This window comes from Hippoglossus stenolepis, chromosome 14 (genome assembly GCF_022539355.2).
Source record: "Hippoglossus stenolepis isolate QCI-W04-F060 chromosome 14, HSTE1.2, whole genome shotgun sequence".
Lineage (NCBI taxonomy): Eukaryota > Metazoa > Chordata > Actinopteri > Pleuronectiformes > Pleuronectidae > Hippoglossus > Hippoglossus stenolepis.
This window is the reverse complement of record NC_061496.1, coordinates 26,126,570-26,151,742: the sequence shown is the minus strand read 5'-3', so window position 1 is coordinate 26,151,742 and position 25,173 is coordinate 26,126,570. Positions and strand designations below refer to the sequence as shown.

The 25,173-nt window shown below is 40.8% G+C and overlaps 1 protein-coding gene across 1 annotated transcript in view; it reads left to right on the top strand.

Moving 5' to 3' along the window:
• Nucleotides 1-23,725, top strand: part of LOC124854717 (neuroligin-1-like) — a 93,129-nt gene extending 69,404 nt beyond the window's left edge. The window contains exons 2-4 of the mRNA XM_047343004.1: nucleotides 16,100-16,159; nucleotides 23,434-23,586; nucleotides 23,682-23,725. Coding sequence (XP_047198960.1) covers nucleotides 16,100-16,159; nucleotides 23,434-23,586; nucleotides 23,682-23,725 — 257 coding nt within the window. The remainder of the gene's footprint in view (nucleotides 1-16,099; nucleotides 16,160-23,433; nucleotides 23,587-23,681) is intronic.
• The last annotated feature ends 1,448 nt before the right edge of the window (nucleotides 23,726-25,173 follow it).

The following is a 25,173-nucleotide window of genomic DNA, read 5'->3' as shown; positions in this document are numbered from 1 at the left end:
TTTTAATTTTGAAGCAGTGATGTGTAACACTTTTGAGAGGCACTGACAAGTCATTTCTTTCCAGCGTTAAGGGAGTCAGATGAAAAAATGCTTATGAGCCTGTCTGGAGTGTAACGACATACATCACTGTTTCCTTTCATGTTCGGTGTGTTTCAGAAGCTGAAGATTGGACACATGCACATCCAGCCCCCCCCCGTATTGAACAGTTTCTGGGAACTTGTCATTGTCATAAAAAAAAGAAAACACGAAAAAACTTTTTGACGAGGAATCCGATCGACGGGAGTCTGGGGAAAGACAAACACACATCGTCCAATGACTCACTCGCAGGAGAGAGGGAGTGAGGAGGCAGATAGGCCGGGGAAGAAATAAAGTGAGCAAAGGGAGGAGGGAGTGTTTAAATGTCAGCGTTTTGGACGACTTCAGTCCCAACACTAATCCCCCTGAATCCGTTCTGCACATTCTGACACAGAAACCACGGCAGCAGAGAGGAGGGAAGCATTCTATTTGAACACGCAAAAGGAATACACAAGTATGAGTCTTAGCAATGATTAATAAATGATATAGCGTTATGTAAGAGGAAGAGTAAATACTATCAGTCGTCAGTTAAGCATTCCAACAGACACATGAAACTCACCTGCTCGCATGCAGAAAAGGATCATTGTTTATTGGTTTAAAAAAAAAATATATATTAATAAATGATAGAGCATTTGTAGATCATGCTATGTAATTGCGGAAGTGTGAGTGTGGACCCCTCACTGGGCTGTTTGATTGAAGACTGCTCAGATGTTAACCTCGACAGTGTGGTATCTGTATTTTTATCCACCAGCCCGCGGTGAACAAGCCACGCTCGATGCTTCTCATCTCTTTTGCCTCAACTTTGCTCAACCAATTTCTTACTTTTCTTCAACAGTCCTCAAGTTCTTTTCCCCCAATGTTCCAAGCATTGCATTGCTTCAGATGCCAGTAGTCATGACAACTGTATTGTAATATGCTTGTCAACCCATAAGACATAAAGCAACACAGGAGAGACTAACCTCATCCAAGAAAACACGACAGTCATTGTTGTCCATTCAAATACCTAACAGATCCCAACTGTAGCATGTAAGCCTCCACACAGTAACACCTAAACCATCTGGTGCGGTTCAAGTGACTGCTGCTTTGGCCCATTTGGTTTGGTTCATTTCAGGGTGTTGGGAAAGCTGTCATTCAAACTGTGCTACGGATTCCAAACCCTCCTTCTCAGCTGAACTCGTGCAGTTTGTTTGCTGTGTGAAAGCAAAGCGACAGGATTCGAGATCAGCTGGTAACAATGGGTATATGCAGTAAATGATGATATACAGTATGTATGTGCTTCCCCACGGGAATGCTGGGATTTCTGCTGACGCATCACAACGTGAGAAACGAGTTGACTAGAGTTGTGTCTTATTTAATCTATTTCAGCAGGTCCCAAATACAAAGGGAGTGAAGCGTATAAACTACATATCCCCATGATATTACTGTAAATGCCTTTTCCTTGTCTTCTCTCTATCTGGGAGTCACTATTTAAACACAGTCGATTAAATGTGGTCCAGTAACAGGTGATAATGCCCATAACAGTTTCTTTGTGACCACCAGAGAAGGGAATGAATGCATTCAGGGATATGTTGCAGACATTCGGCAGAACAGATGAGGAAGTCCAAAGCGGGAGTCCCCTGCCTGTCCATCTGACTTCACAGCTAGCACTCTTGGTTTGTTTGAAAAAGTCAATGCAAACATAAAAACGGCCCAAACACAAAAGGCAACAGAGACGAAAATAAATATCAGGAGCAGACAAGTTTCCCAGAGCTCAGCATCTGTGGCAGATCAGAATAATCTCATTGTGATGGTCATTGGTTCTGGTTTTTGATGACAAATGTTCTGCTCATTGGGCGGCGCTTGAAATGTGTAGAAAACACAGTATTGATTTTCCTTGCTAGAACCTTTTTCAGCCACAAAAGTGGGATACTAAGTGATGGAAGGGCATGTGGAAAATGTTCCATTCCAGGACTTGACATTAAATAAACATATGTTTATTACAAATCAAAGATTTTACACGAGTCCAAACACCAAACGGTCTGTCTATGTCTCGTATATCTTGAGTTCATGTGTGTACTTAATGGCCCCAGGAAGTGTGCGTCAAAATTGATGAACTATGAATAAACAGGCAAACAGGACTCTGTAGCAGTGGCGTGCGTGATCGACGCCACGTTGTTGATCACGCACGCCATCAGCCCGTTCATCACAACAGACGTGTTTGTGACAATTGCAATGACCACTAATTCTATAGTTTGAGGTTCTGTGTACACAGGTCACACAGGCCAAGCAAACAGCCGGGTTTAGAGCCGGAACTGCACTGGTTCTGTTAAATGTCTGGATGAGGGTTGGATTAGAAGAACAAGGAGGGGTTAGTGAGAAAGTAATACAAGAGATTAGGCAGGAAATGTGTTTGTGTATGTGTGATTGAGAATGTGACTGTATATGAATGTATGGTGGAAGATGCTGCCTGTGTGTGTGTGTGTGTGTGTGTGTGTGTGTGTGTGTGTGTGTCGGCGCCTGCTTCCCCTAGCTCACACGCTGCTGCCTGTCAAGTCAAGAAAACTTCTTGACGTTTTTTTTAAAGAGAAAAAAGATCCTTAGCTTCACAGTTGGTGGCTGCATATGAAATGACACTGTGGCCTGACTTAGCCTCGCTCCTGTCTCCGTGCTGCCGCTGCCGCTGCCGCTGCCTCCAGCATCGCTTCCTGGCCCCTTGCCCAGTATGGAAATACCCCCCTGCCTTAATGGACATTTCATTTAATAATCAGTGATTGATCACTGCTGGTAATGATGTATAAGCAGGAGGATTCAGGGATAAAGAACATTCTCAGTCAATAACTGGAGAAGGTAGCGAGCTCTGCGCAAAGACGGGCGACTGTGTTGCCAATAGCGGCAGGTCTCCTTAGCTCTCGAGTTGTCAATATGGCATCTCTTCATTTGCCAGTGGCAATTAGCGCCATGGAGTCATGTTGCTGAGCTAGAGTCACATCAACCTCACAGAGCTAATTAGACACACTTGACCTTTTCTACATAAGACAAATTTTAGAGATGGGGCTCGACTTGAAGTTGGTTGGATCAGGGAAGGGTTCTCAGAGGACATTTTTGATATCTGATTTCTTCACTCAAAGTGTGTGTGTGTGTGTGCGAATTATAATACATATTAACTTATCTTTATCTGATTTTGTGTGCAGAGGTAACATAGTTTAGTTCTGTTGACTGTTCAGCTTTAATTCCAGACTCTTATGCCCCAAATCCCTTCCCAGGGTCCACTGCCCGTCACCTTCACCATCTCGTTCAGGTCACTCAATTCCCTACCTCTGTAATTTCTTGTTGGGAGAGACATGTATGTTTGTATGCTGACTGCATTACCTTAGATTATTGTAAAGAAAAACAAAACAATCCTATCAATCCAATCAACAATTGTATGTATTTGATTGTTTTGTTTGATTTCAGTTCATCAATATCTTGATGATACAGACAGCAACTATGTCACCAAGACATTTCGGACAAAACAGTTTTAGTAGCATACAGTACAACGTATTAGATTAGATGTGAGCCAATTTCACATGGATGTGTCTCTGGTCCCGTAACGTACGGAGGGAGTTGTGCTTAGGCTCAGTTTGGCTTGACTCTGTGTATTTTATGGTCTGGTTGTGTTAATAATTCAGCGCGTCTTTCCCCACCATACTGTAGACCTATCTTGTGGCTAATGAGCGCCTCACCATCACAGTCTTCATTGATTTCTTTGCCTCTCCAGGTCCATAACACATACAGTACAACCCCTGGAGACCCTCTCCAATCAAACACATGCACAGTGACAACACACATGCACACACACACACACGCCCACAAACGTCTCTCCATAACTTCAGATGACATAACGTTGACTTACATTAATTTACTGGATAGATACTCAAACCTTTTCTATATTTCTACTTGCCAAACCCTAGCTCTAACCTTAATCTAAACCTTGTCCTTCTCTAACCTTTCTATCTAATCTACTTTTGATAGTAATATTTTTTGTCCTCGTAAGCAAGACAAGTCACCATAATGTGACCGTGCAAACAGATTGAGGTCCCCAGAAAATGAGTAGTACTTGGGCCTCACATGTACACACACACACACACACACACACACACACACACACACAGAATTATATTTCAACTATGATTTTGACATTCAGTGGCATTTAATATGCATGAAGGCACCAGTGCTATTTCTGTTTGTCACAGAGTTGCACTGACATAAATTTACACATGGTTAATATGCTCTACACTGAATTTAAAAACATGAGTACATGTGTGCAGAGAAGATGTGAGGTGCCGTGTAGATATGTCTCCAAATTAAAAAATTCTAAATGTCATACGTCAACATAATTCATAGCATTGAATTATTGCTACCCATATTCAATTGGAATGTATTAGCATGTAACACAGAATCTCACAACAAACTGAGTCACACTGAAACTCATACACTCGCTCTTCATCTAGGAACAAGGCACAATTTATTATTGCAACTTTAATCTATTCTTGCACTTATTCAATAATAAAACAACCATAGGATAGAAATAGTAAAGAAATAATTATAATTATTATTATACACAACGTATTGTTCTTAACTGTTGTGTGCAACTCACTGTTTATGTGTTTAGTGCTAAAACAGACTTTCACAGACGTCACCTCCCTGCAGGTAACCTTGAGGAAGCACTTGATGTTTTTTTAATGTATCAACAAAATCTAAATATTGGGCTTAAATATGAGCAATTTATTGGCCTTTAAAACCAATTCACATTTTATTTCTGAATTATTAAAGTGAGTTGTTTTTCCTTTTAAAAGGCATATCTTTGGTTACTAAAATTGAGAGTGAGGTGGTCTGCCCTCTTTAAATGTTTTACCACATTTTCCCGTGGTATAAGATGCTAGAGACTGACGAAAAAGACAAGAGACAAAGCTTTGACTGCATAAAATGAGCTGGGATTCATTCCCTGCATGTATGTGGCTTTTACACTAATTGGTTTTGTCACCATGAAGCCCAGGGCTTCCTTTTTAAGATCTCCTTTACATCATGTACACACAACGGGGGACAAGCATTTTGGAAGATGCTGATTTTTCACAAAATGTGGCTTTAGGCAGTTGTGGCAGCTCAGTGTGTGTGTCTGTGTGTGTGTGTGTGTGTGTGTGTGTACTAAAACTCATCCAATTTCACCTTTCATATTGTCAGTGCACAATGACAGATATAGGAAAGACAACTTGAAAATTATTGGTTTAAAGAAAATAACAAGTGGGCTTTTGTGTTAAGGCAGCCTTCAAGCCATACAGTATATTTAGCATAATGTGTCAAACCTTAATATTTTGTTCAATTTTAAATTTAAATTAATTTCATATTATTGTCTTATACTGCAGTGTTAAAAAATGTTTTGTTATAATTACTTAAATGTAAGAGAAATGACCAATTTATACTTTAAATTGTGACATAAATCATAACATTTACTTGTGGGTGACAGTCATGGCAAGAACATGTAAAAGAATTGGTCAAAAATCTGGAACCACATAAAAACACGATAAATATAGAAAAGCTGTCAATGATCCAGAACAAAATGTGACATGACCCAATACAATGAAAGGGAAAGTAAAACATGCAACAAACTAGTAATCTATAAAAAACGAAATCGAAAAAAAACTATTACCTCATCATCTCAAATTCAATTTCCTAAATTTTGAATATTGAATAAAGATATAAACCAGTTAAAACATTTTAAGCACAATTTTTTTAAATGGTACATGGTCTGTATTTATATAGTGCTCGTCGTAATGACCACTCAAAGCGCTTTACAGTACAATTTATTACCATTCACCCATTCACACGCACATTCATACAGTGCATCTATGGGCAGCACTTTTTTTTTCTATGAGGGGCCGCCCCAAACTGTATTTGTTTTAGCATCCCCTGCCATGGCATTGGAGTGATTCTGTGACCGTCCTATGACAAAAATAGAGAGACAGTGAATCCTGCTTCTGGCCACTGCGATGGCCTCCTCTTCTCTCAGCGCTGCAAGGGACGGAGCTCCCTGTACTGCATTACCACTGAACCAGGATTTAACTGCTCTTCTTATTTCTTTGAGATTTTAACCTCATATAACATATAAATACATTCATTTCTGTGGAAAGCACACGATCGAAAATTGACTAAAGCATTTTTCTGTTTTTAAAAAACAAGAAAAGCTGTCATATAGACTAAATGTTGTCAAAGCTTCAAATTACCCTTAAACCCAGCACATTCCAACACTGCAGCCATTCCTTATGCTGTATTATACAAATATATTTTCTGCTGAGTCTTGCCTCAAAGCCCGAAGTCAAAAATCCATATTTCTTTCTTGTGTAAGTAGGGTCACAAACTCGGGTTTAAAACCTCTGCAGTTCCTGTCATGCCATATTTCACAGAGCAGTGGGTGAACACAGAGCCGAGCTGACAAGTCTCACTGCATGAGGACAGGAGGCTCGCTTCAGAACAGCTTGACTCCATGATAAATGGACTGTCCCCTGGCCTATTAGCTGACAATGTTGGTCAAAACGAGTTAGTTTACAAAAAGGAAAAACAAAGATTTGAAAAAATTCCTCAGAATTCCTCCCAGCAGACTCGAGCAGTGCACTCATTACAAACCTCACTTCTTTGTTGCTTTATTTTCCCCTCAGGCTAAGTTATCCAAACATTTTAACCCTGCAATTCATCAACTGGACACATATTCTTTTAATTGGTAAATCATGCATTTTGGGGAGTGATTGTTCTCATAGTTGTCTCGAGCAGTGGAGGCCTCCAACCGCTTTCAATACAAACCTCAAGATCACTTGTCTCTTAATCAGACGGTAAGCAGCGGACTTAAAATCCGTGTAGCTGTCGCAGCAAACTGCAGAGCTGTTTTGGATCAATCAGCCAAAGCAGTGTTTTACATTGTCATTTCTACAAATTAGAAACTTACCATGTTGTCCAAAGTCTTACTGCTGCATCTCAGCAAAATCAGTCTGAATTCTCACATGAACATGACAGGTATGGCAGAGAGCTGTGCTAGCAGTGCCACTTAATAATGACAATACTCTGTAGTGCAAATGTTTTTTCCCCCCTGCCATCTCCACTGAAGAGATTCGGGAAAAAAAGATCAAGCCAACACTTCATCTGACTCCATCTGAAAAACTCCAATATCATGACCCACATGCCATCACAAGCAATGCGTAATGGTGGATGGCAAAATGACACCAGATCATTTTAGGCTAATTTTTTTTCATGGTTAAGCTCCATCAATATATACTTCAAGGGTAGTGGGGAGGGGGCAGCACTGGGCGGGAGGTGGTGGACACACCCCGGACAGGTGATCAGCCAATTACAGGGCTGACACGGCACAAAGAGAACATGCACACATAAAGGGCCCGAACCCAGAACCCTTACTGCTGTGAGTCATCAGTGCTGCACCCTGTGTCAGTGTGCTGCCCCCATGCTGGGATTTCATATGAGTCAATGGACCTAACACGGAGATGAAACACCCCTTAACTGTTGGAAGTAGCTTTAATCACAGTGGATGTAGAAATGCCCTCGAAGTTCTAACAGTAAAAGCTTGGTAGCCTCTGCATCCTATGGGAAACACACGCATCTTACTCTGAAGGACATTAGACCAATATCCTGCTATTATGAGACCTCTTGCAGTCAGAAACTCAGTTATAAAATTGAAAAAGAAAGCTCAAACAATATCTTTTATCATTCTTTTCTCTTCAACTTCTCTTCTTTCTTGCTTGTTTTCACACGAGCCACACATATTCCCTCTCGTTGTCCCCGTGCAGGTCTTTTCCAGCTTTGAATTGACTCACTGACACTTGACAGTGTGGGTGTTCGTCTGATCAGCCAGCGGTATAGGCATACAGAACTGTAGAGGAAGGCAAGAATAAACATATAAGTACATGTGGAGGGGAGGAGGAGAATAGGAAAGTGTGAGAAGATGAAAAAGGGAGGCAAGAGGAAGCGGCAAGAAAGAACAAGAAATGTAGTGTGGGGACGAGACAAGGTAAGAGGGACATCAGAGCGAGCCTGAAAGCTTTTAGTTCTCAAACGCATCATGTCTCTGCGGGTTTTCAGCTCAGGCGGCACAGGCCAGTCGTTGTTTGTGTTTATTTTGGATCACTTCAGAAAAAAAGTGTTACTGATCAGTTTTTTTTCGTTTTGGAACTCTGTATTTATGGTTTCACAACATGGGATATTCACTCTGAATGGAGCCTGTCACTTTGTGAACTCTTTCATCATAAACACTGTTAGGCTAATGAGGGGTTTTTTTTCTGGTTTGTCTGTTAGTTTGTGTTTGGCAGCCACTACCAAAACAAACTGGTAATGAGTGACAAGCGACATCTGGAGTTTTGGCATCTCACATTTTTCTCGACATGAGACGTGAACAGTTCTTTTCCAAGACAGACAAGGAAAAGATCTCTCTGATATTCACATTGACATCCCACCAGGAGGATTAAATCAAAACGGACAAATTTTCCAGCGTCCCCCCGCTGACTCATACTCTCTTGCTCTGAGCGAGGCCAAACCAAAATCACACGACTGTGGTTACAGCTCTTCACCTTTTCAACTTTTCCACTTATCGGCGATGGATGATGATTATTATTGATGGTCATTATCCAGGGCAAACTCAATTTAGATAAACAAGGCTGGCAGCAGCAGGGTCGCAGCAGTTCAACAAGGCAGCCACCACACACTGTCCGTCCGTAATCATGCTGCAGAGCAGAACTTGAAAACCATTCAGATTTTATTAACAATAAGGTTGATGAGGTAGTAAAATCGGGGCCTTGTAGGTCTCATAAAATTCAGTTTTTCCAACTAACTAACTAACTTAACTAAGTCAGCCTAGCGAGCATAGCACTGCCTCGGGGGGGGTGGGTGGATAGTAAGTAAACCATTGGTTCTTTTAAACCAGGGCCAGAATCTTCCCCTAACCTAACCAAGTGGTAGCTTAAATCATAACATCATCCTGAACATCCTTCATTTCTTATAGCAAGTCTCACCTGAAGCAAACTGATTTGAGATATTAAAGCGATGCCAGTAATTCCAGATACATTTGATACTGTGCAGAGTTTTATGAACTAGATTGGCTCTTCTTCATACCAGAGGGAAATATTCCGACATCAGGTAACACCTGGAGCACACTAGCTGCATAAGCGGCGTGCGCTGTGGAACGTGTTTTATTTGATGGAATACAGCAATTACACCAGAAACCTCACATTGCAGCTCCGCTTTAGACACGCATCTTGCCTGTGTGAACAACAGCCAACCGCCACACCGAGCAGAACCGAGGCGCAGCCATCCAGCGCCATTCATACAAGCATGCGTGGCCCAGACACCAAATTATCTTTAAGTTCTGTGGGTGCCAGGGAGATAAGTCATCTTCACACCTACATAAATGTTAAAAAAATCTATTATGGATAGGAAACCAGATACTAATTTTAAACCCTAATTCACAAATTCATTCTTACAAGCAGCCTGACGATTTGGAACATCAAATCAGGATGATGTGATGATTTAAGTTGCCACTTGGTTCGGTTAGGGGAAGATTCTGGCCCTGGTTTAAAAGAACCAATGGTTGTGCTATGCTCGCTAGGCACTTGAACAGCATCTGCAACCTTCCTCCCCCACACATTTCCTGGCCTGCATTGTATCGTGTAAACAGTTAATCGAGCAAGCACTTTACACAGAGATCAGTGGGATCTTGAACGTTGCTCTCCGTCCCTCTTGTCATTCTTTACAAAATGACTCCTGCCACTGTTCCTGCTTACGAATGGCGACAATGCAATTCATGCTTTCAAGAGATGCGTTCGCCCCGATGGGTGTCCAGGCTCCACTTCCCATGAGCCTGCTCTCTGGCCTTGAGACGTTACAACACTTACTCACTCAACATCTCCTCCACTACTTCACTACTTCTGCCTTTGCTACTGAGAGATGAGTCATGAGCAAAAACTGGAAAGTTTCTTGCAGTAAATAGCGGACGTACTGTAGCCCGTGTCATTTTAATTAAACACAAAACCTCTGGTGTCATTTCTCAGTGACAGTAAAGTCGGACTGCTTCACAAAACCATTAAATTACCAGGCTGTTTCCTTGACATTTTGGATGGAACGTGGGACTGTAATAGAGTGGGACTACAGCACAGTGTCTCCCAGGACATTCATCGACAGTAACTACAGTATATTTATTCAGTAGAATAGAGTTATTCTTCTTCTCACTTATGAAGGTCTGGGGCCTCCTTAATTCAAACCTCCGACCCAGTGTTTCCCCTAAATCAATGCTCCTTGGACAGAAGAGTGACTGAGGACAAAGAGTACATGGTGCATCTTTTTCTGCTAGCTTTAAATCCACAGATACACCAACAGTGGCATAATCTGAACTCATGTGTCAATATCTCACTCATATCCTGTAGTTTGAGAGTTTTTTTTAACATCACACACAATCACTTTCTGTAAAGCACAGTTCCAGTTCTCGCAGGACTCTACTCAAAGTCTCTGTTGATTTCTCTCATCGGAGCGTTTGCTGAAGTGCATTAGACTCCCAGTTTTACCTTGGGGATTGGATTCTGTATTTATAGTTTACAGCCTGTAGGGATTTTATCCAAGGTCAGTAGTAGATTACCTATTTGGCTCATTGAGCCGTGCGCTCTGTTAGATCCCCTATTTTAATGTCCATTGGTGATTGATTAAACTGCTGTGTTTCTATGCTGGTGCGGGCATTACTGATGCATAAAGAGAGCAATACGTATGTATGGATAGCTCTTGTGCTGAATGTGCGATCGATGCATGGACCCTCATTGCAATAATTACCTCATCCAGAAGAGGGGGGAGAAGCCAGAGGGCTGTGTGTGTGTGTGTATTATCCTTGCTTCCCCCGCTGGTGTTTTGAATCATTGGATTGATGCAGTGTGTCTGAACGAGTGAAACTCCTCTTCATCAGTCTCCAGTCAATGCTGATGGTGAAGAGAGGGAGGTATGGAAATGGATGCAGCTTTAGAGCAGCTGCACAAAAATAAGAAAGACAATGAAAAATCAAAAAAAGTGCTATTTTTGAGAGAGGGCAGCGTTTTTCCATGTGCATTTATGGTTCTTTTAGACATGAAAGGGAAATTCAGTGTCATACAACTTGGATATCGTTGTGGCTATCATTACTCTTGTTAATAACATACTCACAAGTTAATTGCAGAGATCTGGGAACACGGCTGCTTCATTAAAATGAAATTTGATGCCACAAGAAAGACCGTCTGGCAGGTTCTAAATCCAACATAGCCAACCGTCTTTGGATGAGAACACAAAGTCCGCTGGTAATCATCATGACATTCTAATATGAACCAATGTACAGTACTTACCATGGCTGTGGGCACAGAGTCGTTCTTATATGAAATTTTATTATATTATAATACATATAAATAGAATTGGTAGTTTAGAGAATCCGGCTAAACTGCTCATTTATAACCTGACATCTAACTTTGTTGTAGCAGTGTTGCTTAATTTGCTGATCTCAGAAATCCCATGTGGTGTGTACAATGTTGGTCAAATCTAAAAAACGTTCCTTTCAATATCGTCTTTCTGTCCACTTTATTAGGTACACGGCTAAAGTCTAATAGATTCTGATACAGCCATTCTTTAATAATGCCTGTAACGCTCAGTTGAGATTCACTCTGCATGATGTGTTAATGAAATTATACAGTAAGGTTTATCACTGAGGTCATAGTTAATGGTGTTATTGTACTGGACTACATTAAAATGACAGTTTCTTATACTCTGCTGTATTGTATGGCAATACATTGTACAGGTGGATCTAATAAAATGTGACATTAATTTTGATACTTTGCTGCCTTATCTGCAATGAACTGACAGATCAGTAACAGCTGGTAGCCTGTAACACGCCAGCTGAGACCACATTTCACGTGTTGCCAAATGATGCCAACTCCTGTTCCCTCCCCTCTGCCTGAAAATGGAAGATTAGATTTATTAATTGAATGTCCTCCTTCTTCAATCTGCAGATATTGGAAACTGTTCAGGTTATAGCTTCATATTTGACACCAAAATTCGCCTGAGCAGATTTCCCTCCAAATTAGACAATTTGTAATTTTTAAAACTTGAAATGACAAAAGAAACGCAATTATAAATGATCTTAACGTAAGATCCACTTATTAGCTGTTTCCTTTTCCTTGAATGAACATCTGAAACTTGTAAAGTGGACCCAGTGTTAAGATCTTATAACAGTGGATCATATTTGAGTTTCAGCCTTTCTCCTGCTCACTGTGCTCACATAAATACTGAGGTATTTTAACAGAGCGGAATTCTCAAGTTGTTCTCACGTTCACGTTTTTACCTCCGCAAAAATGACTACTACAGATTACCACTAACATTTGTGGAAGGATGCGGTATAAGTCAGGGAAGACACTATTTATTTTGGGTTCAGATCTGGATCGGGGGTGGATCCAGGATATATTTTTCTGTTTTTTTTAATTGTTTAACATTAAGTTTTTCAACATTTTCCTTCATTTCTCAGACAATAATAAAAATTCATGTTTAGGGAACAGATATCTGTGAGTGTATGCAGTTTGGTGCAGATCCAAATAATAATCGAATCAAGTCAGTTTGGCCTTTTGCCGAAGTATGCGCTCTCCTATGTGCCGTTCCAGTTATGTCTCTGTTGTCGGACGACGGAACAACAATGACTTCGTGACTGAGATGTGACTTAGTGACCCCTGCTGCCACAGTCCAGCCAAAAAAAACAGAGCAAGAGAGACAGAGCAGATTATTAGATTATTAGAATGCCAGGCAGAAAAGATGAAATGTAAAGATACAGTGATGAGAGATAGAGATTCAGATAAGAAGAAAGTAAGTACTGATCAGAGCCGGCACCAGCTGAGACCTCCCCAGCGTGGGGGGCCCGCGCTGCACACACATGTTGTCACAGTGACAGGTAGAGGACTTCAGGTCATTGTCGAGGCCTGCTTGTCACTGGGTGGTTTGGAATTGACACCTGATTTCTGAATGATGTCTCTCTCTCTGTATGTGTGTGTTTTCATAATTGGGTGTGTGTGCATGCTTGTGTGTGTGTGTGAGATGGGAGCTGTCATGCAGCTGTCTTGTCTGTTCTGATCTCCACTAACCCTCGGTCAAACAACATGCCACTGTAATAGCAGCACATGTGCAGTCCAGAGAGCAGCCACATCAATCACATTCTCTTTGATTCCTTTATTCTCACAGGTTGTCAGGTTGCTCAAGCTCACTTTTTCATTTTTTCGTTTTTATGTTCCTTTTGCTTTTATGTCTCTTTGTAGGCCTTTCGTTCGACGAGGGCTTAGCAGTGTTAAAAAATACAGACTAGTTTGTTGATCAAAGTCGTTTTATTGTGTTTGCTTAAACGCTTATAGTTCTTTGTAGTTTTAGAACCTTTGGAAAAAAGTGGATGGGCTGTTGTTTGACCTTGACCACGAGGTCAAAATCCACCAAAGTTATCCAGTGTATAGAGAGTATTAAAGAGTATAATTTTACTTCCAAAGGCGAAAAGTTTCTGACGTGGTTGACCATCATCTTACTATGGCGCATTATGTTCCTTTCCATGTTACTCACTACCAAGATACATTATATCAAGAAATTCAAATTGTGCTGAACATGGTAGACGACCTTAATGATGAACAGATAAAAAGGGTCATTCCTTATCGTGTGCTGTTTGTTGCAGTATTAACAGACAGCCGTCTGTATTTCGGCTCAGTGAATGCTAACAGGCTAACATGATTCCCCCTTGACTGCTATGTGTTGCTTTGACAGTGATCTCTCTACGCATTGTACTCCATAAACAGGTAACACATCCCTAGACAGCAGACGCGCCGTGTTTCTTTGACGTCTCACATTTTGAAAGCAGCGATTCTCGTGCCCTGTTGCTTATTCAGCACATAGAAAGCGCGATTCAGCTCTCGCTTATCAAATTACTTGTCAAATTCACAAAAGAGAGCTGGGAGACCGCTGTAGGACAGACTGATACGCGGCGCGCCGGCTTCTTCTTTAGAGTCGCCGGGGAGAGATGGTTGGCCTTAAAATAAACCACCAGGATTTTTGAATGATGGAGGAATTATGAGTCATCATCATGAGCTACTGGCGAGAAGTATTTTGAACATTTGGAGTGATTCATCCCTCGCTGTGTATTCCACGAACGCATATGTTCAAACCAACACAATTGCTGGAATTTGTCTTTTCTTCCTTTTAGACGGAGCCATTTCTCAACATCAACCTCACTCACAGGAAGAGCCGTTTGGCTTTTGTCATGTTGGAGCTTACTGCTGTATGAGTTATGTAAAGTCGAATGGAATTGTTTGCGTTAAACTTCTGGCTATTTGGCATGGTGGCACTAGTGAAGGGTGGAAAGGACTGGAGGCATCATTTCCTCATCAGCAGATGCCTATTTAAAGCCCCATGACAGCTCACGTGTGGATGTCATTGCTGTGTATGTGTGAATGTGTTTATGTGGGGACCTGAATCTGCTTACAGTTATATCATGGAGACTTGTCTTCCGTCCCCATGTTGTAAATCATTTATGTCTTTAGACTTTAGACTGTATTGGTAAAGACCTGTTTTTAGGCTAGGCTAAGGTTTAGGTTAGGGCAGGTGAGGTTAGATAATTTCTCGAGAAAATAATTGATGTCCTCAGAAGTTATGGAGACATGTGTGTGTGTGTGTGTGTGTGTGTGTGTGTGTGTGTGTGTGTAGGCTTATGCACAATGTCAGTATGCAATTTGTTCCTCCTCTGTCATCCCCCCCTGCTATCATGCACACTGTTTTCTCCAAGACTGCATGTTTTCAGATCTCTAATGTAGCATGCCTGTGCATCTATGCGTGTATGTGTGTTGTTCTTTTGTAAAACGCTATATTTTTCTGTCTTTCAATGTTGGCTACAGCAAGACTTGCATTGAAATCCGTAGGTTAGGTTTAATAAAGAAGCAGCTGACCACTTCCCCTGTCAAACTTATCCACCAGCTACTTAAATGCTATTAAAGCCGTCTTAGGTTCAATTATTTTTGCAGCCACAGCAAGAAAACCACAGCGCTTGAAGAAATGAAAATCAACGCAAATATTGCACAGACATGTGCGGTTAGGTCAATTTAGCTCAGTTTAGATTAAGACTGGAAATGCATAGTTTGGGTTTGTATAACGTTTTTATATTTCAATATTAAAGTATGATTAAATCTAAATATTTCATAAATACTGTACATGAATCCATGTGGACAAGACTGTAGCTGTATGTCATTCTGTCTTTGTTCATGTTGGCATAGGAAGAGTGAAAGTAAAAAGTACAATGAAAGCACAACAATGATACAAATAAATGTGTCCATATTTCAGTACCTGCTTTGATTAAAATGATGTAGGCTTTCCTTCCCAGCAGTGCCCCGGCAATCAAATCAATGCATGACACTGGATGTGCGTGTTTGTGTGCGTGTGTACGTGCATGCATGTGTGTGTGTGTGTCGAGGCTCTCACATACAGCCAACACACACTGACAGTACAACAGGGGGAAATTGTCACATGCTTCTGTCGAGTGGTCTGCTCTTAAAACTCCTGCTTCTTTAAGAGCGTCCTCCTTTTCCTCTGCCTCAATGATCATTTACAGCTGTTGACATAATGTCTCTGATATGTGTAATTGATGCTACTGTGCAATATTTCAAAGAGGTTTATGTGTTTTGATCCTAAGAGGTTTATCCTCAGTTAAGTCTTCATTTTTAACAGAGCACTAACATTTTTTTCATCATTTTTTGTCTTTTCTTGCTGCTTAACTGATCTCATATACAGTAAATTCCTACTGTAAACATATGGACGTTGTGGTAATGTTTGCCCAGTCTTCTTGTCAGTTTGAACATTTTTCCAAAGAGAAAAAAGGGGCAATAGAGACATTGATTATTGACATACTTTCTTATCTTTTGAGAGCATCTTTTGAAGGCTGTGTGTGTTCTTGATCACCATGTTTTCCTCAATCTTCTCCTTCTTGGTCCCATAGGTCCCCTTACAAAGAAACACACTGATGATTTAGGTGATAGTGACCGCACGGACGACGAAGGTATTTTTTCCCCTGATGCCAAACTGATTTGCATGACAAGGGAAACCAAACTTACCCTTTCTCCTCCAATTTTTTTATCTTCTTTGATTTTCTTACATTTCTTGTCCTTTTTTGAAAGTGATGGGCATTTTCTTTTTGCTCTTTACTCGTAAAAGTCTCTTTTTTGGCTGGATGTGTTTTGTCCTTTTCAGCTTGATGTCTAAAGTTTACATGTCTCCCACATTCTTTGATATTAATACCGTAATATACTGTAGACTCTCTGCTTGGATTTGCTGTTTCCTTTTACCTTTTCTTTCCTTTTCTATGTTGCATCCCACCAGCAGATCAAGTAACTATTAACCCCTCAGCCAGCTCTGAACACATTTTTTGCATGTTTTTCTTTCAATCCGTCTCGTTTATAAAATCAGATCATGTACAAATGAAAAACCACTGGCTAACTGGCTTGCACCGACTAACACTTAGGCCTGTTCATGTTTGGGGCGTCAAACCAAACGATCTCAGCCTAAAACAACATGAACAAAATGCTGGACAACCTGCGAGTAAGCATCTGTGGCAACCATGGTTACTACAGAGACATGTGGGTTGTTAACTCTCCTGGCACAGAAAAAATTACCACTCAACAAAATGTGAAGCTAACTTTCTGGTCAGTGACTGTTGGACTCTCAACTGAAGTCTCAAACTGCCAAAGTCGTTGTTTCATAGCTACATCAAATGCGGACTGGCTAGTAAATTGCACAGATTTGGCAAAAATAACTTAGTCAACATTTTGATTGAGCTTAATTCAAGTGACATCACTGCCATTATGGCTCCAAGTGATCATCTGGACTCTCCATTTTTATGCTTTTAATGCATTTTCTATTATATGGTAATTGCGATGATCCTCAATGCCATGATTTAAACAAATTTAAGGACTGCATACACAGCAGATTGCAATTTAATTTTCACTAGCATCTCTGAGCACCAGAGCTCCCCAGAGGCAGAAATCATCTCAGTAGTTGAGCTGTATCTCCAGGGAACCGCGGTTTATGTGAGTAACAGACTGGAGTCGAGAGGTAATCGAGGACAAAGCTGATTTTATCACATCTGATCATGCTGGTAACGGGCAGCAAGAAAGACATTTTAAAGCAGACATGGGACAGACATAAGAAATTGACTGCACCCTATAGTACAGATGCCTAAACTGCCTCAGAGTATTGGTACAGTGCAGCACAAATATACAGTAAAGCACATACCGTATGCAAGACATGATAGTTGCATCATATACCCATGCCCTGATTCAGTCAGACTAAATGTTTGCAATGAAACATATGGAAACATTGCGTCATCGCTCCTGCACACATGGATTTTAATACTAGAAACTGAGGTCAAGTGCAATTAAACTACATAAACAATCCTCACATACTCTTTTTGCATTTAAGGTATTTAATCCTTGATGAGTATTGGATACATAATGTCAAAAATTAATACTAAAGGGATCCAGTGACAACAGACAAACACTAAAGGACTGAAGCGCCGCAAAAGCTTCTCTTGATATTTAAATGAGGTGCTGTTTGAAAGCGACGACAGCGTGCCAGAAATCCATTAATCTCAATAATAGAAAAGGACGGACCTTTCCTTAGTTGCCATAAACAAGCGGCTCTTTGAAAACTCATATTTGAAAAAAATACATATTGTCGTTGATGAAGCCCTGAGATAGAGCCGCATTCCCTTAAGGCTGCAACAGTGCAACTTTAATGACAGGCAGGAAGTCTTAATAAGGCACCTCTACTGCATAATGTGACAAAATAAACAGCAATTACATCCAAATAAGACTCACAACCATCCAGATCCCTTTGATGTGCGCCGTCATGCTGTTTTTCTGGGAGCGTTCACACACACACACACACACACACACACACACACACACAGACACCAATAAGATTAGAGAGAATCGCACAGTTCACACTCACACAGATCTATTCAATGAAATCCCACAAAGCTTTGAGTATTATCTCGATAAAGGATGCAGGGCAGACGACTAATCCAGTTTAATATAGAGGAAAATGGGCTCTGGACTCAGTCACACTATCTGGGCTGTCTCTGATCAACTCAGGTCCCCCCCCCCTCACCCTCCTAACGGTTCTTGACGCTCGTACCCCTCGACCTCGTATCGCCTTGTAGACACAAGGACGTCCCCTAACCTCCTCACGACTGCTGCCCAGCAAACCTTGGATTTTACAATCTCTTTATACTCAGTAAAGCTGGTGTTTGTAATCCGTTTCGACTGGGAATAGAGATGTAAACAGGAAAGTCCCCGAGAGCTGGGGATTTACTCGATTTTCAATTTTTTTTTTACAACAAATATCGCTGGAGTGGTTAAGTGTGTGTATACAGAAGTGACGATGTCGTGAATTGTGGTATCTACAAGGCTCTCGTGGGGCCCCTGGTACCCTGTATAAAGTATTATACAGCAATACCTGTGAGATATTAATCTTCCTATACGCTATGTATATTACTTTGAAGGCACAAGGACAGAGGTTTTGCTGACAGTGTGAGGACAATCCTGGAGCTGAGGAAAGGCTTGTAAACGATCAACTGGGGAAGGTTTTACCTCGTTCCATCAGGCTCTCCCAGAGGCTCCTGCTGATGACATTTTAGCTGCAACTTCAACTTTGATATTTCTGTGATCAACTATCGCATACAGGGGAAGTTAAAACATTTAATAGATGAAATGACAGCAATTCATACTTGATTGAAGAAAGTTATAACTTCAACATTATTTTGTAATAAGAGAGTGGCCTAATGCTTCAGATGGCCTGATCTCATATGTTAAACTCCAACTCTCTGTAGACTCAACCTTCTATACTGACCTTCAAAACCTGAGGCATTTTGCAATCTCACAATAATGAGTTTTGCATCTTGTGCCATAGATGAAATGGATTGGAAATGTGGGAGAGTAGCAAGAAATCAATTGTCAGGGAAACATTCACAACATTTGAACAATAAAAATGCACCAACACCAAAACTCTGTGTTCGTACCATTGTACACATCCCATCGGATATGTGCAGAGACTTACATCTGTACAGTTGGACAGATTCTACCCGTTGTGTGCTCCCTTCAGCAAAAGGCTGAAGCCAGGATTTAGTAAAAAAGAAAAACGCACACACACACACCTCTGCTCCTTGTGTCTACTGCAGGTTTTGATAAGTCCTCGACACCGGCAGAGGGAGAGGATACCAAATTTGTTGCAACAGCCCGGGGGCCTCTCTCAGGGTTTGCTCAGAGAAATCTAAAGCACCTGAATTTCTTTGATCACAACCTCATCCTGGAGGAAGCAGCGATCTACTCCAGGCTGGCACGGCACCTATCCTCTCATCCACACTTATCCCCAGGAGGATTGAATGGTCGAATCACTACGAGATTGCATCTCATTTTAGCAATGCTCAAAGCAAGCTTTCATCAAGCTTTCATCGCTGCTTACGATGAAACAAAAACTGTTTCCAAACACCTTTGCTGAAAACTGTAATCACTTTAAACAGAGGAACCAAAGGGCATATTGGCATTACAAATAATCAGGTAAATGCTCAATGTTCCTGAAATCACCTCAAATACACCATTACCTCACTGCACTGCACATGGGAGTGTGATGGGAGGAGATGAAGTCTGCAATCAGCTGAATGAGGATTAATTGATAAGTTAGAGGAATGGAGGCAGGGACTGGGCTTTAGAGGATTTTTCTGGCTCCGAGTCTTGCAGTGGCAGCCAGCGAAGGATGCCAGGAAACCGCACCGAGAGAGCAAGACTTGGATTGCAGAAACTTAAAAACCTCAAGGTACAGTGTGTTCCGTGTATACACCGACGGCTAGTTTCAGGCAGTAAATCAAGGTGCATTCAGGTAATCCCATCAAGTGCTCAAACATCGCCAAAACAATTTTTATCGTAACCTCACCTCATTATCACTGACCTCTAGCCCTGAACAATAAGGCAAATGAGCAGCTGGGCAACAAATGCATCACATATATTCATGTGATACCTTAGATCACAAAGACAAGTACAGGATCGGTGCAATTTCACACACGACCTGGATGAAAAATCACCCATATTGTGTTTGCTTTTAAGGAAAGTTCACTATCTCTATATGAAGTCTTGATTAGATCCCAGGAGCGATTTTATAATCAGTAAACCTTATTCTCAATCGTACAATCCCTCCTCCTCCCCAACCTCATCATCCCCATGATTTATCTTCATCATCATTACCACGGTTCTTTTTTAAATTGTATTCAACTCACTTGATCTCTTCATGATCAACAAAATCATCTTTACTTGTCTGGCACTCATCCTCATTAGCATCCACTTCACAACCAGCATTGGTCCTCAATGCCTTGGTCATCAGCATCCGCAGTTTGATGGTTGTTTATGGCTTTGATGGCTGACGTGATCATTACCATTGTGGCTGCCATGAGCATGATCGTGCACATTATCTACATCATTAGCAAACTATAAGTTCTTATCAGCATCATCATTATCTTGATCCCTGTCATGACTGTTGCAAATATCAACATCATCTTCATGAGCACATCGTGAACATTGTCATCAACATTATCCCCAGTGCCATATGTTATCATCGTCATCATCATCATGGAGGCACCGTCATATTCTCATTTTGGTTATAGCCATTATCAAGATTATCTTCACCACCATGGCACCTTGGGAAACATCATCTGCAGCATTAACACTGTTATTAATGTCATAGTTGTCATCATCACGGTAGCTACCAACGTCTTCGTCACTTGTTCCACCATCATTATCACCATAGTCACTGTCGTCATCGTTTTTATCACCATCCTGACCAACATACTATTCCTGACAATACCTACATCAACAAGACCATCATGTTTGCCAGTGGCATAATCATCACCACCGTCATCACATTGTCATGGCTGACATCATAGTTGAAATCAAAAGGATCTTCATGGACAATGTTTTCACCGATATCAACTTCATTATCATAATTATCATGGCTGTCACATTTGTCATGTCATTGACATCAAAAAGGTGTTTGTTGCCATCATTAACATGGATGTCATCATCATCATCATCATCATCATCTTTATCATCATCATCATCATCATCATCATCTTTATCTTCATCTTCATCATCACAGCTACCACTGTCATGGATCCCATCACCACTGTCAAACCAATATTATCATCATCACATCATCACAAATAAAATGATCATCACCATCACCCTTATTGTTCTTTGAAATCACTTGCTCCTTGTGTCCTTCCTCACTTGCCATAGTCCCATGACCTTTTTTGTCAGGAGTCTCTGGAAGCCTTCCAGAGGTGACTTACGATGTGCTGCTACACTGTGGCTGCTGCTGCAACACAGGGAGCACAGCAACTGTGAGAACACTACAGAGAGTGATACAAGTGATGTCATGAGAGAGAAACGGAGCAAAGGACGCTCACATAGCATCCACACAAACGCACACACACACACAAGGATAACACACATCACCTGGATGTGCCGCATTTTAATTTTCTTTTAATTTGGTTTTCTTTTTTTTACCTCACTTCCTTTTATTAATTGAGTTTTTTCTCAGGCTTTGTCTATTTTACACTTGAGAAGAAAACAATTCCTACGCTTGTCCAACACACACTTGTCATATTCAGTGCACAATGTCCTGTTTTCTCAGAGATGTCTTATCTTTCTTCTGATATCATACACAAAGGGAGGTTAGATGTCTGTTTTATATACAGTATACATAATATAATAACTAAATGAAAGTACTGCATTAGTAATTATTTATATCATCTTTGAAATCACATCGATGCACATCAGGGAGGGACATCTACACAATTGCAAAACTAGCCACCTTCACTTCAGTTTTATTTCTGAGCTGTTTGTATCATTGTGTCCACTCCTGATTAGTCTGATTTGGACAACTACAAAAATACAGTGTCGGGAAACTTTTACTCTTTTTCTGCCTCTCTTCCTCTTGTCACCATTTATTTATTTTCTTTTTAATATGTATCCTCACGTCTCGGAGGTAACACGTTTCTACTTTCGTATATGGTAAATATTTAATTCCCCATTGAGTCAGTGAGGTCTCTCTGGACCCGAGTCCCTGAGTGGCAAAACATCAGTGGGATAAATGATGTGTGCCGCAGCACGTACTGATGGAGATAGTTAGGAAGCAAGATGAAACGCTCCATCTCTGGGATACAGAAGATGAAAGTGAAACCTTGTTTTGAACGCGGGTTGCAGCATGTTGTTAGATCTCCCCAAGTCTTCTCATCCTTTTAGCTCACAACCCAACCCATATTAGAGCTACGTCAAGGGCCATTGGTTTACAATATGGCTCGTCTTTCTTCGGCTCTAATCAGCCAGATGTGACACAGTTTAATACGGATGATTCTGGTGCTAAAAGCAAGTTAAACATTCAGCTGACCCTAAAATGCAGCTACACATTGGAAAAAAGCACATCCCCTTCGTTAGTAGAAATATACAATGTCAGTATGGCAACTCATCTACCATATTTTATATAGTTTGTGTCTGTAATTATTGCGCAGTTGTGGGATTGACGGAAGTGTAATTTTACAGCTGGATTCCTTCACATTATCAAATCTCTTTAAATTCTTTATCAAGACAAGTGTCCATTTCAGTTTTCAGTTAGGTTCACCTGGTGCCAAAATTGGTTTTATTCACAAAATCTAGACATATAATTATCTACAGCAAAACAACCATGACCTGAATTCAAATTATATTTTGAATAACACGCTGCTTTTTTAATAAAATTGTCAAAGTTAATATGGAATATTTATATTGAAATTAGATTTTCTTCCAGATTAATTGCACAAGTTTTACCTGAACATGGCATTGACAGTTTAGATTGCCACTCTTGCATGTTGACAGTCCATCGCACGGAGGGAAATTAAAACTCGCCACGTTAAATATCCTGTTCCATTAAAACCTATATTGAATTTAAGATGGGTTAATAAATAAAGAAAACATTTTCTGAACATGTCACGGCCTTCATGTTGAAGAACGAATGGTTTGACGCCTCAAACTAACAAGACCGCTACATTAAAAAGCCAGTTTGCCAAGATTACTCAGAAAAAAATAATATATATATAAATATATATATATATATATATAAAGAGGTGGCCAAAGCCCCCTAAAGTATTGAAATTGCATTTCTTGCTGTCCCCTTCAATCTGCCACCTAATCAGTCCCTTTGCCTTCTCCACCTCCTCCTCTTCCTCCTCTTCCTCTTCCCCTTCTTCAGACATTAGGGAGAGTGGAAGCCCTAAGCCGGTGATGGTTTTCATCCACGGGGGCTCCTACATGGAAGGCACTGGAAATATGTTTGACGGCAGCATCCTGGCCAGCTATGGCAACGTGATCGTCATAACTGTAAACTACCGGCTGGGCGTCCTAGGTAAGGATCATGCTGTGAAGTGTGACGCACAACCATTGTTGTCCTCTTATTACTTCTTCTATCTCTACTCCTTCCTTTCTGGGTGATTCCATTAGCTGCCATCTTTGTATCGACCTCTTTTGGTGTCGCTGTTGGTTGAGTTAAGCTTTGCCTGAGTGCTAACTCTTCCTCTACTGCTCTTTCGTGTTTGTGTTTCTCTTTCTTTTTTTCTGCCTCCCTTCATCCCTTCTGTCCATTATGGTGATTCCATGTATGAAAAGCGCAGTGATGTTCTCGGGAGCTAAGTTCAGCATTTATGCCTAAAATGTATCTTTCTAAGGACTGATTGTTTCTCCTCCAGTTTGAACCACTGGTCCACACTGTTGGAAACCAATCAGCTGGTTGTTAAATTGGAGTCTGAGCTGCTCACTGGGCTTGTCTGCTCTTTGCTCTTGTTAATAACTGGTTTCAACTGGAATCTGCAGCGGGAATCTGCTCTCACTGCTTTCTGATCACAGCTCAATCATTTGTACGCGAATGCTGATTTGAATCTCTGTGGGGTTTTTTGGGTTGTGATTTTTTCCCTTCCATTTTGTTGGAGTAATATTAGGAAGCTTAAACAGACTCTGAATCTTAATTGTGTCATCTTTTCTTATAACTTTCATCGCCTGCTGGGATGATTATGATATAACGCTGTTGATGATGATTTAAGCAGATGCTGTTTAAAGCTTGTGGTAATAAATATATATATATATATATATATATATATATATATATATATATATATATTTTTTTTTATTAAGGTTTTGGGAGCTTTTATTTTGCAGAAACACAGAACTTTGTTGAGACGGACTTAAATCTCAATATTTGCTGGGCCTATGTTGAGGCCGAGTTACTGTTATTTTATGCATCTTCCTGTCTGCTTTATTATATTTAGCAGCCTTTAATCCATCATGGCAATTTCATCTCTGATCTCCCCCCACCCCTTTTTATTTTCATTCCAATCTGTTGTCTTCTTCCTCTATCTTATGTCTTCTTATTGGTCTAATTCCTAATTCTGTTTCTCCTGTCTATGAATGTCACTGCCTTACCCAGAGGGCAGGTATATATATATATATATATTGTGACACATGATGGAAACAAAGGTTCGCTGCTTCATTCCTAAATGAGATTATGCTGTCATTTGATTTGAATGAAAGGAACCGATTTCGTAAGCGTGTTGCTTTGGTTGCTGTGGGTTTTTCCTCCCCTTCTTATTAAACTATACCAGAATAAAGATATAGGCCAATATCCGCCTTTCACTCAACTAAAATACCATTTGTCTGGGGGCATGTTTGTGTGTGTGTGTGTATATATTTGTCTGTGCATATGCGGAATGGAGATCAAGGCCTGACGGTGTTTGCATTGTAAATACTGATACTGTACGGATCGGTTTTATTTGAATATGATCTGATGAAAGACTCAGACGTGAAACCTAAACGTGGCAGAAGCTGCCCAGCTGTGGAAGCATACTGAGCGATCGATCACGTCTCTTGGAAATATAAATGTCAGTGACTGGATGACCCCCCACACACACACACACACCTCCGCCCCTCCTCAGCAACCTTC